The 15,555-nt window shown below is 35.8% G+C and overlaps 3 protein-coding genes across 4 annotated transcripts; all 3 read left to right on the top strand.

Annotated features, from left to right (window-relative positions):
* Positions 1-5,982, top strand: LOC18784478 (pumilio homolog 23). 2 transcript variants are annotated; one of them, XM_007214922.2, is made up of 11 exons: positions 1-108; positions 449-642; positions 739-1,102; positions 1,411-1,713; positions 2,319-2,486; positions 3,062-3,205; positions 3,447-3,566; positions 3,786-3,971; positions 4,409-4,557; positions 4,693-4,875; positions 5,163-5,982. In XM_007214922.2, exons 2-11 carry the CDS (start codon positions 479-481, stop codon positions 5,590-5,592), a joined length of 2,211 nt encoding a protein of 736 aa, XP_007214984.2. In that variant the 5' UTR covers positions 1-108; positions 449-478; the 3' UTR covers positions 5,593-5,982. The 2 variants fall into 2 exon arrangements, with proteins under 2 accessions (XP_007214984.2, XP_020415968.1); XM_020560379.1 differs by having other exon boundaries at positions 364-642.
* On the top strand, positions 8,297-12,300 carry LOC18784339 (ubiquitin-conjugating enzyme E2 34). The gene is made up of 10 exons (XM_007215842.2): positions 8,297-8,477; positions 8,918-9,041; positions 9,556-9,610; positions 10,304-10,342; positions 10,480-10,543; positions 10,687-10,748; positions 10,856-10,895; positions 11,046-11,073; positions 11,432-11,523; positions 11,751-12,300. The coding sequence occupies exons 2-10, from the start codon at positions 8,985-8,987 to the stop codon at positions 12,025-12,027; spliced, it is 714 nt and encodes a 237-aa protein (XP_007215904.1). The 5' UTR covers positions 8,297-8,477; positions 8,918-8,984; the 3' UTR covers positions 12,028-12,300.
* On the top strand, positions 13,364-15,298 carry LOC18782483. The gene is made up of 3 exons (XM_007217646.2): positions 13,364-13,671; positions 13,777-13,863; positions 14,366-15,298. The coding sequence occupies exons 2-3, from the start codon at positions 13,783-13,785 to the stop codon at positions 14,765-14,767; spliced, it is 483 nt and encodes a 160-aa protein (XP_007217708.1). The 5' UTR covers positions 13,364-13,671; positions 13,777-13,782; the 3' UTR covers positions 14,768-15,298.

Raw genomic sequence — 15,555 nt, 5'->3', positions numbered from 1 at the left:
GCAGCCGTTTAGAGCGAAGGCAAATGCAAACAACGTTTTGGTGCAAATTCCAGTTAGGTTTGTGAACACAGAGAGTATCAGACTAGCGGCAACTCCACAGAAGCAAAAGTAAGCTTCATCTTTTCCCATTTTTCATTGATAAAAATAAATTTCTGGTTTCATAATAATAATATTTCTGTTCTTCTGAATTGAATTGCACTTTCTATTTTCCAAATTTCTAGGTTTTCGAACAATAATATTATTGGAAGAAAGAAAGTTAGCTACTTTTGTTATTGATTTCATTTGTTTATTTAAATTTTCAGCATGCTGGCTGTTTACGTTCTCTGACTTAATTGCTTTGTTGTTTGTTTGGGTTATTGGTAGTTATACTGTTTTATACTTGGAAGCTGTTGAAATTTGTGTGTGAGTGGTGCTGGGAGGGTTGCTTATGGTTTCTTTTGGGTCTAAGGCATTGCCATTGAGACGACTTGGAGGCATAATGGGTGATGAGGATAATTCACACAAACGGAGTAGAAAGAAAATGGGTATGAGCCGAAAGCCTGACAAACAAAGTAATTCCTTTGATGCCAATGTCAACAAAAATGGATCCGGTCGGGGCTCACACCGTCAAAGCGATTCGGAAACACAAAGATCTGTTGTTAGGTATTACATGATAAGTTTTTTCAATTACGGGTTTTGAGAAAGACTGTCACTTTGTGAATTGTTTGGCATTTTAATGTTTTTGATTACTTCTTGTAGGAAACAGGTTGATCCCGAAACCACAAAATACTTTTCGGAAATTGCTAACCTTATTGAGAGTAATGGGGTTGATATGGAGGAGCGGTCGGTTGTATGTGGTAATGCCCTGGAGGAAGCTAGGGGGAAAGAATTTGAACTTGCTACTGATTATTACTTAAGCCACACTATGCAGACTCTTCTTGAGGGCTGTGACGTTAACTCCCTTTGTTCTTTCCTTCGAAGCTGCGCAAAGGACTTCCCTTCTATTGCAATGGACCGTTCTGGTTCTCATGTAGCTGAGACTGCAATCAAGTCTTTATCGCAGCATCTTCAGGACAATGATGTCTATTCTGTTGTTGAGGACACTCTAAATGCAATATGCAAGGTATTAAGTGTTTGATGTTCTTAATTACAAGAAGTGATTTTGGGTCAATATATTCAGCATTTGGTCAGTTGTTGCCTGTTCTATCTCTGGAATTTTAAAACCAGAAGATATCCAGATAATTTGATTATAATAAGCTAGCGGTTATGAATGTTAAATGTTCAATTAAGTGATGTTAAAATTCCAGTTTCCTTTTTTCTTTCATTTTAAAAAATTTAAACAGTTGAAACAGAAAGGTAGCAGGCTTACGTAAACTATGATCTATTTTTTCCCCTTCAATACATAATATAATATATTTTGTTTCTTGTCAGGTGATTGTAAAGAATCCTGGTGATCTGATGTGCGATTGCTATGGATCTCATGTTCTACGAAGTCTTCTTTCTCTTTTTAAAGGAGTACCATTGGATTCTTCCGAGTTTAACCGGAGAAAGTCTTCTTCAGTCCTTGCAGAGCGGTTGAATTTCAAGGCATTTCGAGCAGACATGGATATTTCACAACAGGCTGTACAGGGATTCCCAGGTTTACTTGACTTTCTTGTTTCAGGGATGTCAAAGTGTATCCAGAACAACATTAAGACCATGCAAGTTGATCAGTACAGCAGTTTGGTTCTGCAGGCAAGTTCTTATATACTATCATACTATTTTTTCCTACTCCTAGGAGTTGCTTTTCTTTTTGAATGTCAATTGAGAACTGATAAGTTATTCATTACCAAATATATAAAAATAAAGTAAAGTAAAAAAAAAATAAAGTTATATAGTGTTGATGACATGGTATTAATAGCATCTTAATTCGTAATATAACAACTCCATAAGTCAGTTTTCATATATGGTCCAGATCTCCATTTGTGATACTTGATTAGCATCCGATGAGTCTTAAGACAATCCACCAGAGATTACTTCTCAAAATTTGTGACAAATTTAATATACCTAATTCTAAGTGTGGAAGTCTGTTTTGTGGTCAGTGGGTTATTTACCCTTTATTTGTTCATCTATGAAAAGGGGAGGGAGCAAATTTTCTTTTCATTTAAGCATTTGTGGATGAAATTGGTGACGTATAATAATTTGATCATCTAAAACTTGATCTTTTGGATGCCTAGGATTTCTACAGAATCAAGTTCTTTTCATAGTCTTATTTTTTGTGTTTATTTTTTATTTGCAGTGTACGGGCATGGTCTGGGTCCATGTTGAATTGTGTTATAACATTTTTTTTTGCCTGGCAGAGTGCTTTGAAATTGTTAGCAGGAGATGAAGAAAAGCTGTTGCAAATAATTCCCATTCTTATTGGATGTACCAGGGAAGAAATTTTAGAAGGAGATTCCATTAAAACGACTAAAGCGAGAAATATTTTATATCTTATGAAAGAAACAGCATTTAGCCATTTAATGGAGGTAAACACTTTCTTCATAAGGTTTGCATGAACAATGCTTATTCCTGCGTGAAATTTTACAAAAAGGACAAGTTGCCATGTTCTTCTATTAATTGTGTACTTAATCCAGGCATGCCTTTATAAATTGTCAATTTGATATCAAATTGGTGTCATAAATGGCATGACGGAAATCAATCTTGATAATCATTTTCTGAAAACTACTAACTGATTTCATCCCAATATTCCGATATGACGAAATTTGTATAGTTTTATATAGCCTTTACTACAATCATAACTTGTTTGAGCTCATATGTTAGTGAGATGGTTATGCTACATTAACAATTAAACTTCCTTTAGTCAATTGTGGGATCAAAATAATCTTCTCGTACATACAGCTGTAACTATGCAGTTCTAACGGGTAACACAGCTTCTGCCTCCCCAAGAATTAAAAATAAAACAAAAAACAAGATATAGCTGGCCAAATCTGTAGAATGTGAAGGACTGGTGACAATACATCTGTTTATCTTCTGCTATCCTTTTCTCCTTGAACGTAGCGTGGTTTATTTTCATTTAAATTATATGTTCTGAACATTGCAGGTTGCTTTGGAAGTGGCTCCTGAAGTCTTGTACAACGAAATGTTCACAAAAGTTTTTAGAAACTCATTATTTGAGCTTTCATCTCATCATTGTGGGAACTTTGTCATTCAAGCACTAATTTCTCATGCAGGGAGTCAAGATCAGGTATGTTTTGTGACAATGCTGCTTTTTGACACTTTATACCCCTCATCATGCTCCACCGCACCCTGTAATTCTTTTCGATTAGCATTTCCGTTATTCAGAGTTAATATAAGTGTTAACTTCAAATTAGCTTCTTCCATTTACTTTTCTGTACTGCTCTCCTATTTTAGCTACTTTGGCATATCTCCTTGCAAAAGGTTGTCCTCAATCTGTCTTAACACCTTTTTGCCAATTTGTCCATTAGATGGAGGTGATCTGGGAGGAGCTTGGTTCGAAATTTAAGGATCTGCTTAAAATGGGAAAATCAGGAGTTATTGCTTCGCTGATTGCTGCAAGTCAAAGGCTTCATATTTATGAACATAAGGTCAGAAATGAATTTGTGTTATTGTTCATAATTTCTTTAATTTCACCTCCGTAAAATTGTGGTCTCCCCCCCCCGAAAAAAAAAGAAGTTCGATTACAGTTTTACTGATGAATAAATTAGATGGATCATGGATATTTACTTGTTAACAAGACTTTGTTCTGGTTGTGAGTCCAGATACTCATTCTGATCGTAGTTATGTTTCCATTACTTGTTTGACAGTGTTGTGAGGCCCTTGCCACAGCTATACATTCAAGCAATGAGTCTTCGACATGCATTGTTCCCCGGATACTGTTTCTTGACAGCTATTTCTACTGTGAAGATAAGTCTAATTGGAATTGGCCAAGCGGTGCTAAAATGCACGTCATGGGTTCTTTGATTCTGCAAGGAGTTTTTCGATTTCAAAATGTATGGAACCTTTCTCGTAGTTGTACTCAAATCAGAGCCCCCAACTATCATATTAGGTGTTTCTATATATAATTATATAGTTTTAGCATATTATGATGCCTCTTAAAATATACAAATAAAGACTTGTAACTTTTCCACTGTTGAACTTTCTCTCCATTTCCATTTAAAAGAAAATCACCCCCCACCCCCACCTCCTTTGTATGCCATCTTTTCTTTCTATGTAATATTCTGTTTCCATTGATCGAATATCTATTTTCAGTTTTGCCTTTTTAGAGAAAATCTATTGAGTTTGGTCGCTGCAATTATAAACTGATATATTCTTGTTAGGACATTCAGGAAATAAAATAATGCAATTAGGATTGAAGCTCGTTCACTTAATTGGTTCTTGCATTGCAATCTTGTATTTGTTTATACTGATTTACTGTTTCACTTCACAGGAATTTATACAGCCTTTTATTACAAGTATTACATCCCTCAATGCTGATAATATCCTTGAAGCTGCTAAAGATTCTGCAGGTGCTCGTGTTATTGAAGCTTTTCTAAGTTCAGATGCTTCTGCAAAACTGAAGCGCCGACTAATCATGAAGTATGCTGTGTAACTTAATTGGTAGATTGTATGCTTACATAGCCTGTGTATCTATCAGGATGCCCATATATTTGTCTTATGGTTCTAGGCAATTAAAACATTTTTTAATTGGGTCTTCTGTTGCATCCTTTGAAGGCTTCGTGGACATTTTGGAGAGCTTTCATTGCAATCATCAGGTTCCTTTACTGTTGAAAAGTGTTTTACTGTGGGTAACATCTCACTGAGAGAGGCCATAGTATCTGAGTTGTTAACTGTGCAAAGTGAGCTTTGGAATACGAAGCAAGGTCCTCATCTTATGAGGAAATTAGATGTTGATGGGTAAGCTGTTGGCCATGTTCTATTTCAGAATATCAAGATTTTTATGTGCTTCATTGTTAGTCAGGATCTGTGTCAATCCTTTTTCTTTGTTAAGGAAAGCTTGCTCTTGTATCTTAAATAATTCACCGAAGTAATTAGCACATAGCTGGCTATCTTCTGTCATTCATTTGTGCACAAACATCTTTGAAGAAACCATAAAATTATCATTTTGGATACATTGTTTTAGCATTATTTGTTAGGAGTTGAATCTTTGCAGTTTATGTACTTAAACCTTGTGTAAATGACAGGTTTGCTGCTAGACCTGATCAATGGAGGTCCAGGCAAGAATCAAAACAATCAACTTTCAATGAATTCTATTCTACATTTGGCTCTAGTGAGACCAAGCCGTCAAAGAACAGCAGCTTTCTTTCTGATGATTCTAAGAAGACATCACAACCGAATAAAATAAAACAAATGAGGGAAGAAATCGCACATCTCCAGACATCTCCTGCACCATTTTTGAGTACAACAGGCTTCAAACGCAAACCAAATAAACCAGAAAAGAGCAGCAAGAAGTTTGCAAGAAATTCGGCCGATGAGGATGTTCCTAAAGTGAAGAAGAATCAGTCGAACAATATAGTCACAGATGAGGGGACATCCCAATCCATGCATAAGGCAGAGAAGAAACGGCACAGAGAGGATGTTTTACAAAAATCCCCTAAGAAGTTGAAAACATGAGGATGTGGATAATCTGCTTCAATCTCATGTTTTGTAACCTTCTCCAGCGCCGCAGGGTTATAAACCCAGTTGGAGACGGAGAGAAATACCAGCCTGGAAGAAGCTCGCAAAAAGAAGAAAAAAAATGCTGGTTGGATATAACTATTTAATTGCTGTTAGTCTTGAGATGTTTGAATTGGTAGCATAGGCTAACTGGATTGGAGAATTTCATGTGTGAGAGCGAAGTTCTTAGTTCTGTTTTGTTCTTGTTCCTGTTTTTCAAGTTGAGGTTTTTAAGGTATAGCCTTCTGTAACGGAATGATACTGTTCTGTATGTACCAAGAAAATTATAGATAAATTTACTTTCAAAAGCCTTGAATGAATGAAAACTAACGCTGTCGAGTTTCCTCATGTTTGGTTCTGTACTTCCTCTCTTTCAGACATCTATGAAGGAGGAATTGGATTTGGCGGCGTCCTTCAGAAGGACGAGCCAACCTGCTTTTATAAGGGTTCTTCCTTGCCGTGGTGTTTATGATGTGATTACACAAATGGTGCAAAAATAGGTGAAAAAATAGGTGTTTATGATCCATTGTGTAATTATCATAGATGTGTTAGTCGTTGATTTCAAACTAAATTTCTGATGCGAAAATAGGTGAAAAAATAAACCAAATTTGGATCTGATATCAGCGGAATCATGTGCTAAACTCTCAGTTGCATAATGCAACTCTGAGCTGTATGCTTTGGCCAAAACGGTGAGATATATATTTCAATAAAGGGTCACGTGATCAGGCACGTGATAACAATGTTAACAGTATGATATTATTCTTACGTATCAGTGACTAGGCAGTGGTTTCAAACCAAAATTGAGGAGAAAACATTTGATCTTGTTTCTCAATCCTTTTGTATTTGTAACAGAAACATGTTATTCTTCTATATATACATCACAAAAAGACTACAAATTTACACTCAAAATCAGAGCTAACAAAACCTTAGCTAGGTAGCAAAACTGCAGTTGCATTACAAGTGGTCTAAAAATGAATGAGGGAGAAAGCTAGCTAGCTAGATACCCTTAATGTTCTGTACTTCCACTTACAGCCACCTTATGGAGGATTGGACCTGGAAAAAGAAAGCAAGGCAACTGAGGTCAATTATGGGAAATCTTCAAGTGTTGGAGATAGAGAGAGGCATGAAAGAGCTTGGAAGTATACTTTACTTGTTCTGTGTGGGATTTGAAGTGCTTGGTGGTATTCTTCTAAAGCTTGAGCCAACTTGCATATACGGGTTCTTCTTCTTCGCCTCCAAATCTTCAAGACCTTGTGATGAAGATGCAGAAGCTGCTTTTTTCGATGCAGAGGCAGAAGCAGAAGTTAATGGACGAGCTTGTGCTGTTGCAATATCAGGCCATGTTGAGAGCACCATGGAAAGAGCAAGAGCCAGAGCAGCTAGAACTCTAGACCAAGTCTTCATATTCATCTGCTCAGTGAGTGTGAAGAAGATAGATAAACTTGAACCCTATGATTAGATATGAAATGAAATGATGGTCTAGTCTTTGATTTATATACCAAAATTTATGTTCCAAAAAAAAAAGAAGGAAAAATCCCAATTGGGATCTGATATCAGTGGGATCATGTGCTCAACTTTGACTGTTACATGCTGCAACTCTGACCTGCAGATTTTGGAGAAGAAAATGATGATGTATCATGTATCCACCTTATATTTTTATTTTTTAATTTGCAATTTTCTGCAATTGGGGTCATGTGATGAGGCACGTGATTTTAATATTAATAGTAGCAATGTTGTTTTTGGGAAGCTAAAAGAGTTGTTTATTATAATGTTATTAGTGATTAGACACTGGTACGTACTTGTTTACTGGGACAGTGTTGGATCTAGAAATATGATAACAGCCGCTGATGACTGAAACTAGTTGGCTTGGCACCTTTTTTGTACTCTTTTGAGGAAGCTCTTGGATCTTGTGGTATTGCCTTTTTATTATGTTTGTGTTGTCTTTTTTCTTGTTCTCCATAATTTTCTTGATCAGTAAGTAATAATAAGGATCAACAGAGAGATTGTTTCCATTTACCAATGATTAAAATAACTGAAGATAGAGATTTCCTAATGGAGAGGAACAGAGGGAAGTTTGCCACTTCTGGAAAGAAAGCTCAACAGGTCACAATGTACGTCATGGCAAATCGAGAAATGGGCGGGCTGTATCTCACCCTAATTCTTACTTTTTATATAAAACTTTAGCCCACATGATCATTTGATGTGGGAGGGAGATAGAAATGAGTAAGAAATATGTTACATGCAAGTTTTACTCCATTCAAACTAATTCTCAACCTTACTTTATTTACTCTGGCCATATTAAAAACAGAAATATGCCGACACGTTAGATTATGACTAGCAACCATCATTGTAGCGCAAAAAAAAAAAAAAAAGATTTTCCAATAAAACATAAATTAAAAAATTTGAGATATATTGACTGAAAATTGGATATAATGTTTTTGTGGTGTGTGTATTGAACACGTGTAAATCCCATTATATGATTGTACTTGATTTATCATTCCTGTATTATTGCCCTTTTTTTCTTGGAATTTTATTTCCTGAATATTTGGGAGTTCTATTTTTTAAGAAGAGCCCCCAAAAAAAAAAAGAAAAGAAAAGCGAGCGCATCTCATCTAGGTTGACTAAACTACCCTTAAAAAGCAGCCGACCTCATTCGCAGAAGGGTAGGAGCTGAGACTGCCGGGGGGGCACTGACTTAACAAATAACGCCTTTGAAAACATCGTTAAATTGGAAATCGCTGAATACGACGTCGTCCTTCTGCTTTCAGCTGCAATTGTCTTCGTAAACACATACATGTGCGATCGAGGTCTCTTGCTTATCTCCCAAAGGCCGATCTCATCAGGTTTTGCTCCAAATTCAATTTTTTCTCGTTTCGGATCTACGTTCCTGCATAACCGTTCTATATGTATTTTTTGTGAATTTTTAGTTTTTAAATGTTGAGTTTTATTGCTTGGTTGAATTCGTAAGGCTTAAAGTTTGGTGCTTGACATTAGGAATTGATGTTTGGGTTTGTTGTTAATATAGTTTAATTAAACAGATAAATGAAGAGGGTGAAATGTAGAGATTGCAATTGGAGTTGGCAATTTTTTTATATTGGGATTTTCTATGCTAAAACCATAAATTCTAATTGAACGTTAAATTGACAACTTGTTGATTATACTAAATTTATATGTATTTTTGTCCAGTAAATGGTTTAATTTAATACATTCTCACTTTGATCTGTAAAGTTGATTGCTTCATAAGAATCTGACTTTGTGTGTTATTTTCTTCTATGTTTATCAGAGAACTGGTAATAACATTTGAAACCAAAGAAGTTCAGTATTATATTATTCGCTACAATTTTTGTGAAATGGCGGAGAAAGCATGTGTCAAGCGCCTCCAGAAGGAATATAGAGCACTCTGCAAAGTATGACTTCTTTTGTTCGTCTCAACTTGTTTTCAAATCTCTGTTATAATCAGTTCATATCATTTAGATCCTAATTATGTTCTTTGTGATTAAATTTGCTTGCTTGACCAGTGTATATATTCTGATGTTTCACTGCGATATCAGTATATGGTTCTGTTATATACTTTTAGTGTTATCTTTTGGTCTTGTTACATTCATAAATTGGACAGTTAAATCTCTCCTTTTGTTTTTTTTTTCTTAGTTTCTTGATCGCATCATGTTATGGAGTTTGGCTCCTCTCCGTGTATTTTGTAATTTTTGTATTGTTGAACAGATTAATTGCTATTATTTTTCTCATAGGTCTGGAACCATAGCTGATATATGTGCGAGTGCTATTGTTTTTCTCTTAGGTTTGGAACTATAGCCGATATATGTGCATTAGTTTAAGAATTGATGTCTCCTTTTGACTACCCTGGAACTTTATTATGTTTTATCCTTCTGGATGTTGCTAATAGTGCTATATGCCGACGTACAGGAACCAGTTTCTCATATTGTGGCCCGTCCTTCGCCAAATGATATTCTCGAATGGCGTAAGTTTATTCACAACTGACTTCCTTTAAATTCAAATAGGATTTTTCTTGGTGTATTTGTAATTTGTATCAATTAAAAAACGCTATATGAAAATTTGAGTTTCGAGTGACATTTTGGCTCTCTTTATATCAGCAAGACAAAGAGTTGTGGTTCCAATATTTAGTAAGTAAATAAGGTGAATTTCATTTGATTATATGTGCCTAAAACTTTGAGCAAGATGTGGCATGAGAATCACAGTTTGCGAAATCAGTTAAGGCATTGTTACAGCATTGACCAGCATTGTAAAAAAATTATGACGCTTGAAGTGCAACCGAAATTTCCTCAATCTCCTGCTTTCTTGAAATTTCAGTCTAGTACAGTGGAAATAGGATTTGTCAAACTTCCTTATAATTTATGCCGGGTTTGAGCATTTTTGGTATTTTCCCTATTAACTAGCATTAAATGCCAGTTCTAGGGTTTGTTTATGTTAATTTAAGGATTTTAGTGATGTGCCACCATACTTCTAGTCATATTGGAAGTGTAGAATCTAAAGCAGACACACGATAAATCTGTTTTTTGTGTAATTCATCCTTCTCATAATCCTTCTTCTATAGTATTTCTAAGTGTGTAGGTACAGTTATCTACGTCATATTATAATTTATTTCATTTTGTTTGGGGATTTTAATCTTTACTCTTTATATCTCATGCTTCAGACTACGTGTTGGAGGGAAGTGAAGGAACACCTTTTGCAGGTTTGTCTTACGTTACACCCCACCTTTTTCTGTATTTGGTGTGTGATATTTGGTACTTTACATAAATTAGTCATTTGGTTTGATATCAAAGCTTAGCTTTTCTGCTTTTGGCTTTGAATTTGCTCTACGCATTATAGGTGGATTTTACTATGGAAAGATCAAGTTTCCTCCAGAATATCCATATAAACCACCAGGAATCAGGTATGTACTTTTTGTATGCCAAAATTATGAAGAAAATTTATTTTTTAATGTTTATGAGAAATATTGTGTTTCTGAGCATGCAATTGTTTTATGTGTACATTCACTTTGTTGATTCTAAATTACACTTTACTTCCTGTCTGTAGTATGACTACTCCCAATGGAAGATTCATGACTCAGAAGAAAATTTGTTTGTCTATGAGTGATTGTAAGTTTTATGGAGTTCTTTTTGAAATAGAATGTTTCTTTTTGTGTGCGAGTGTGCTTTTTTGTTTTTAAATAACTAACTTCATGTCTACCTATGCTTCTTTGCAGTCCATCCTGAAAGTTGGAATCCAATGTGGTCTGTGTCAAGGTTAGACACATCTGGGTTTAGAAGGAGCTTTTTATTTATTTTTTATGTTAATTATATTTGTGTGCTTTCTCTTGTTAGCGAGTTTCTATTGTTTATGTTATACTTGTGGTAAGTTGTAATTCCACTAACATCTGTTCTTCACAAATGCAGCATACTTACAGGGCTTCTTTCATTTATGGTGAGATGATTGTGCCTCTTTTGCATGCTAATTTATTTTTGCCTTAGTTCTATTTGCTTAGCAAAAATTGTGATAACTTCCTGATGCGATCCTAGTAGAGTTTAATCTGTTTGGATGGTACTCAAAGTATAGGTAGCTGTATTTTTAAATATAAACAAACTTTGATGATTTATGTCCCTTCTCCTGCATATTTCAGTAGTTCAGCCAATCTTTTTCTGTTGTAACATGTTCTTATTTTTTAACAGATAATACTTTCTTATTTAGATTTAATAGTTATCTTTGGTTGGGAAATTCACATCCTTTTGTTGGCATATCTTTGAAGCATCTTTAATGTTTCAATTTCTCTTTTCTAATGCAGATGGACAACAGTCCCACTACCGGCAGTGTGAACACTACTACTGCTGAGAAGCAACGTTTGGCAAAGGCTTCTCTTGCGTTTAACTCTAAAAAGTAAGTCTGTTGGACCTGCTACAGTTTGTTTCATATTCTCTATCTTTTGATGATATAAGCCACACAAGGGCAAAAGTAAAATATGTTCATACATTGTTGCGGTCGAGCGTCCCATGCTTCTTGTTCTGACCCTAGTGTGGGTACTCCACTTTTGAGCTTGTTTCTGGTGTTCTATGTGACAAGTTTGAATCTGTATTATACTGTCTAACAATTTTCTATGGAAACAGTCCAACATTCCGGAAAATCTTTCCCGAGTATGTGGAGAAGTATAACCAGCAGCAGCTTTCTGAGCAGCTTATTACAGAGCGGGTGTCATCTGAGCTATCTCAAGAAAATTCCAGGCCCTTGTTGGAAAAGGTTGATGACTCAACAGGAGGTATGAAAAGACTAGATGCTTTAAAGGAGGCGAGGAAAAACAAAAAGCAGTCCTTCCCAACCTGGATGATGTTGTTGCTAATTTCCGTCTTCGGTGTTGTAATGGCGCTGCCTCTACTTCAACTTTAGTATCGTACAGCCCTAGTAGAAAATTTATTGGGGTCCCATGGACATAAAACGTTTTGCAAGTCGAGTGGACTTGTTCCAAATACTCCTTTAGGTTTATCTTGTATCTAATATAATTTTGTATAGGAGGTTGATACTAAGGTCAGTTGAATCGCTTGGCTGATGTTTTTCCTTCTATGTCAATGTTTGGTCGTTGTTTGTCAATGTTCAAACATGACATGCTTGTGATGTTATTTCAACTTTAGTGGAGTTTCTGTTTCAACTTTGGGTTGGCTCTCTCTCTCTCTCTCTCTCTCTCGCATATAAAGTAATGATCTGAAAGCTCATTTCAGGTTTTAGAGTAAACTGAAAACTCGTTTTTGTCCCTGGCTCTTCATTTTCTAGATTTTCTTTTCCTCGTTTCAGCTACTAAACTATTCTTCACTAATAAGGTTGAGAAGTGTGAAACAAAAGGGAAGTAGAACAATCCATTCCATGATTGCAACATGTATGCGATGACGTAGAGCAAAGGTGATGACTTTGGTTAAAAGTTTGTAACTTTGATTGTATAAAAGCTAAACCCCACAAAATCCATAACTTTGATTCCCATGTTTCATGAAAGATGTTGCCATTTATCAATTCAAAAGTATAATTTTACACCTAAACCTGAGGTAGGCTTCAAAATCATTGCATTAATGCATTAATGGCATGTTCACTAATCCGTAATCGGAATCAAAATAAGGAGTTGGATTCTGACTCTTCTCAATTCAATCCCCCCTCACCCGATTATGGATTAGTAAACATGCCACAAAGAAAGAATGAAGAAAAATGTTCGACTCTACATTCGAAGCCACAGTAAACAGTGACAGTCACATTTGATTGTATTTTGCTGCAGACTGTCAATGGCTTTTTAGTTTATAAAATAATTAAATGGCTTGATCCAAATAAGCTAAGGTTGCTTGCCTCTGGCCTGGTTCATAAGAGCAGTGTACTGAAGCAAATTACTTTTTCTTTCTTTCTTACTATTTTTTAATACTTGGTTTTGTTTTGTGGACAAATAGCACTGAAGCAGACAGCTCCTTGCTGCACGCCATAAATGGAGGAGGGAGATCTACTTAGCTTTTCCCTCCAAAAACTTTTGCCAGAGATGTCGTCAAAGCCCCCGAAACATGCTCCGCATTTAGCGCAATCCTACATGACCCAGTCCCCATGACAAAAGGTATCTTTCTTCTTTTCGTGTGGGGTTGTTTAATCCACTGTAAAGTTCATAAAACAGTGATTAATTAATGTTTGCCTTAAGTGATAATGCGTTTGGTTTTCAAGTGCTTAATTAGAATCTGATACGTTTGCCTTATCAAATGAGCTGCTTTAAGTATGTTGCTCATGTTGTGTGTCACTTTTGGTTCATATTGATGCTTGCTTGCTTGCTGTATATATCTTGTCCGGCTTTCTTAAGCATTATGGAAAGAGAGAGAAACTTAACACTGCCATTTCAACTACCATGTCTGATTTGATTTCCCATCACCAATATGGTCTTTAAGTAGTAATTTCATTTGGGTTTTCTACAAAGGTGGTTGGCTCTCTGCCTTTCTGATAAATGCTTGCAAGAACAATGGACCACTTTAAGTTTCAGAGCTTTCTGGCTGTTTTGGTCTTCTTCAACTGAAGGTAGAGCCGGAGGAGAATTTCATTTCATTTAATGGTCTTTATAAATTATAAGTCATCAATTGCAAACTTTCCTAGATTGTTATCCTTGTTCCTCTTTTTATTTAGGCAACTATGAAGAAATCTCCTGTGCACCCAAAGTATGACATGGAACATGAAGGCAATGGATTTGATCCTCAGGCTGACTTTTATCAGGTTAGATGATTTGATGTTTGTCAACTTGTCTTCATATGTATTGTTGCTCGTAGAGATGGCAATGGGTCGAATCAGGGGTGGGTATGCCATTTTAAGCATTTTCCCCCATTCCCGTCTTTATACCCGCAATATTCAATTAGGGATTCCCCATTTCAGTCTCTCCCCAACCCGCCCCATTAAGAAATAAAAACTACTTTGTTGAAAGAGAAAAAACCACTATGATCATAACATATGTATCAATTCAATTTTATTAATGAACTCAAAATCTAGACTATTAAAAAAAATTGAATACATGTCAAAACCACATGTCCAAGACATGATCATCATTATAGAACTTCCTCAGCCTCTACTTTAATTTTTGTAGCTATTGTATTGTACAGGGTTAGATATCAAATCTGAGTTTGTCATTTTTTGGCCTGAAAAGAAAAGTTTGTTATTCAATGTCACATTGCACATTCTCTTTGCTAATTTTATCTAGTTTTAAAATTTTAAAAATGGTCAGTTTCTGGAAGAAGCAAAACACTACGCAGTAGAGGCAGACTTCCAGAAATCATCAGGCTATCCAGGAGAAGGTGGAGAAAGAAGATTGGGCCAAGAGAAGAAGAAGAAATCATGGAAAAAGTTTCTATTTCCATGGTTGAAAGGAGATAAAATGAACAAAACTAGCATAAAACCAGAAACCATATCTCATGTTTCTAATACAAGGCGGACAAATGTTTCTGGTCCAGTGTATGGCACCGGCAAGGTTACGGATGGTAGGCACCGGCGTCCGACATCTGGGCCTATCGCCAGTCTTTTCAACCCCACAAAGAGATCAGACAATGCAATACCCTATGTGTGTCTTGACAACAATGGCAGCCCTCAAGTTGTTAAAACCTATGGGCCTGTTTATCTGGTGACATAGAATGTCATGAAGAAGTTGGCTATAGAGAATTGAATCTTAACCTTTCTGCATCATGGAAGAAGTTCAACTAAATCATGAAACTATATGGTGGTAAGTGTTGGTGGCAAGAACAAGAAACTCTAATATGACAATTTTGCTGAAGTGCAGTGAACTTATGGACTCTACAATGAATGGGTTGCCATGGAAATGTAGTTGGATCATCAAATGGAAGAAACTTGGGAATTTTCTACATCTTGGTTGAATTTGAATCATCCAAGGATATGGAAAAAGCTGCAGATCCTTTAGGTGTTATGTTATTGTGTTTTATCTAAAACAGAAATTTGAATCCTTGGCAGCCAAGTCAATTTAGCCTTGTATTGATTTCATTTCTTGTGGTTTGTCAGTAATCAAAGGAAGCAATTATCTGTGTAGCAAAAATTGCATATGCCCTTGATTATCTATCAAACCAAACTTAGAGAATGTTCAAATTGTTCTGGACAGTGTTTTTGATGTTTTCATTCAAACTTCAACTATATCTTCATAATTTCTCTATTCATGTGTCATGCTGAGCAGTTGAAAAGAAGTAATTTTTGGCCAATCAGCAGGAAGCCTATTTTTAGTAAAAAGAAATTAGCTTTTAAGAGGGAAACTATACTTGCCCAACAATGCCTCATATAAAATGCTTCTGCTGAAAGAGATAAACTATACTTGCCCAAGAAATTAGCTTTTAATATTTCTGCAAATGCTTCATCCGCCAATGGGGTCTTAGCCCAATGGTAGAGATGTCAGCATGCAGGTTAGTGGTCTGC

The sequence above is a fragment of the Prunus persica genome, chromosome G3, assembly GCF_000346465.2.
Source record: "Prunus persica cultivar Lovell chromosome G3, Prunus_persica_NCBIv2, whole genome shotgun sequence".
Taxonomy (NCBI): Eukaryota; Viridiplantae; Streptophyta; class Magnoliopsida; order Rosales; family Rosaceae; genus Prunus; species Prunus persica.
The sequence above is the reverse complement of the archived record's forward strand: the minus strand, read 5'-3'. Positions and strand labels throughout refer to the sequence as shown.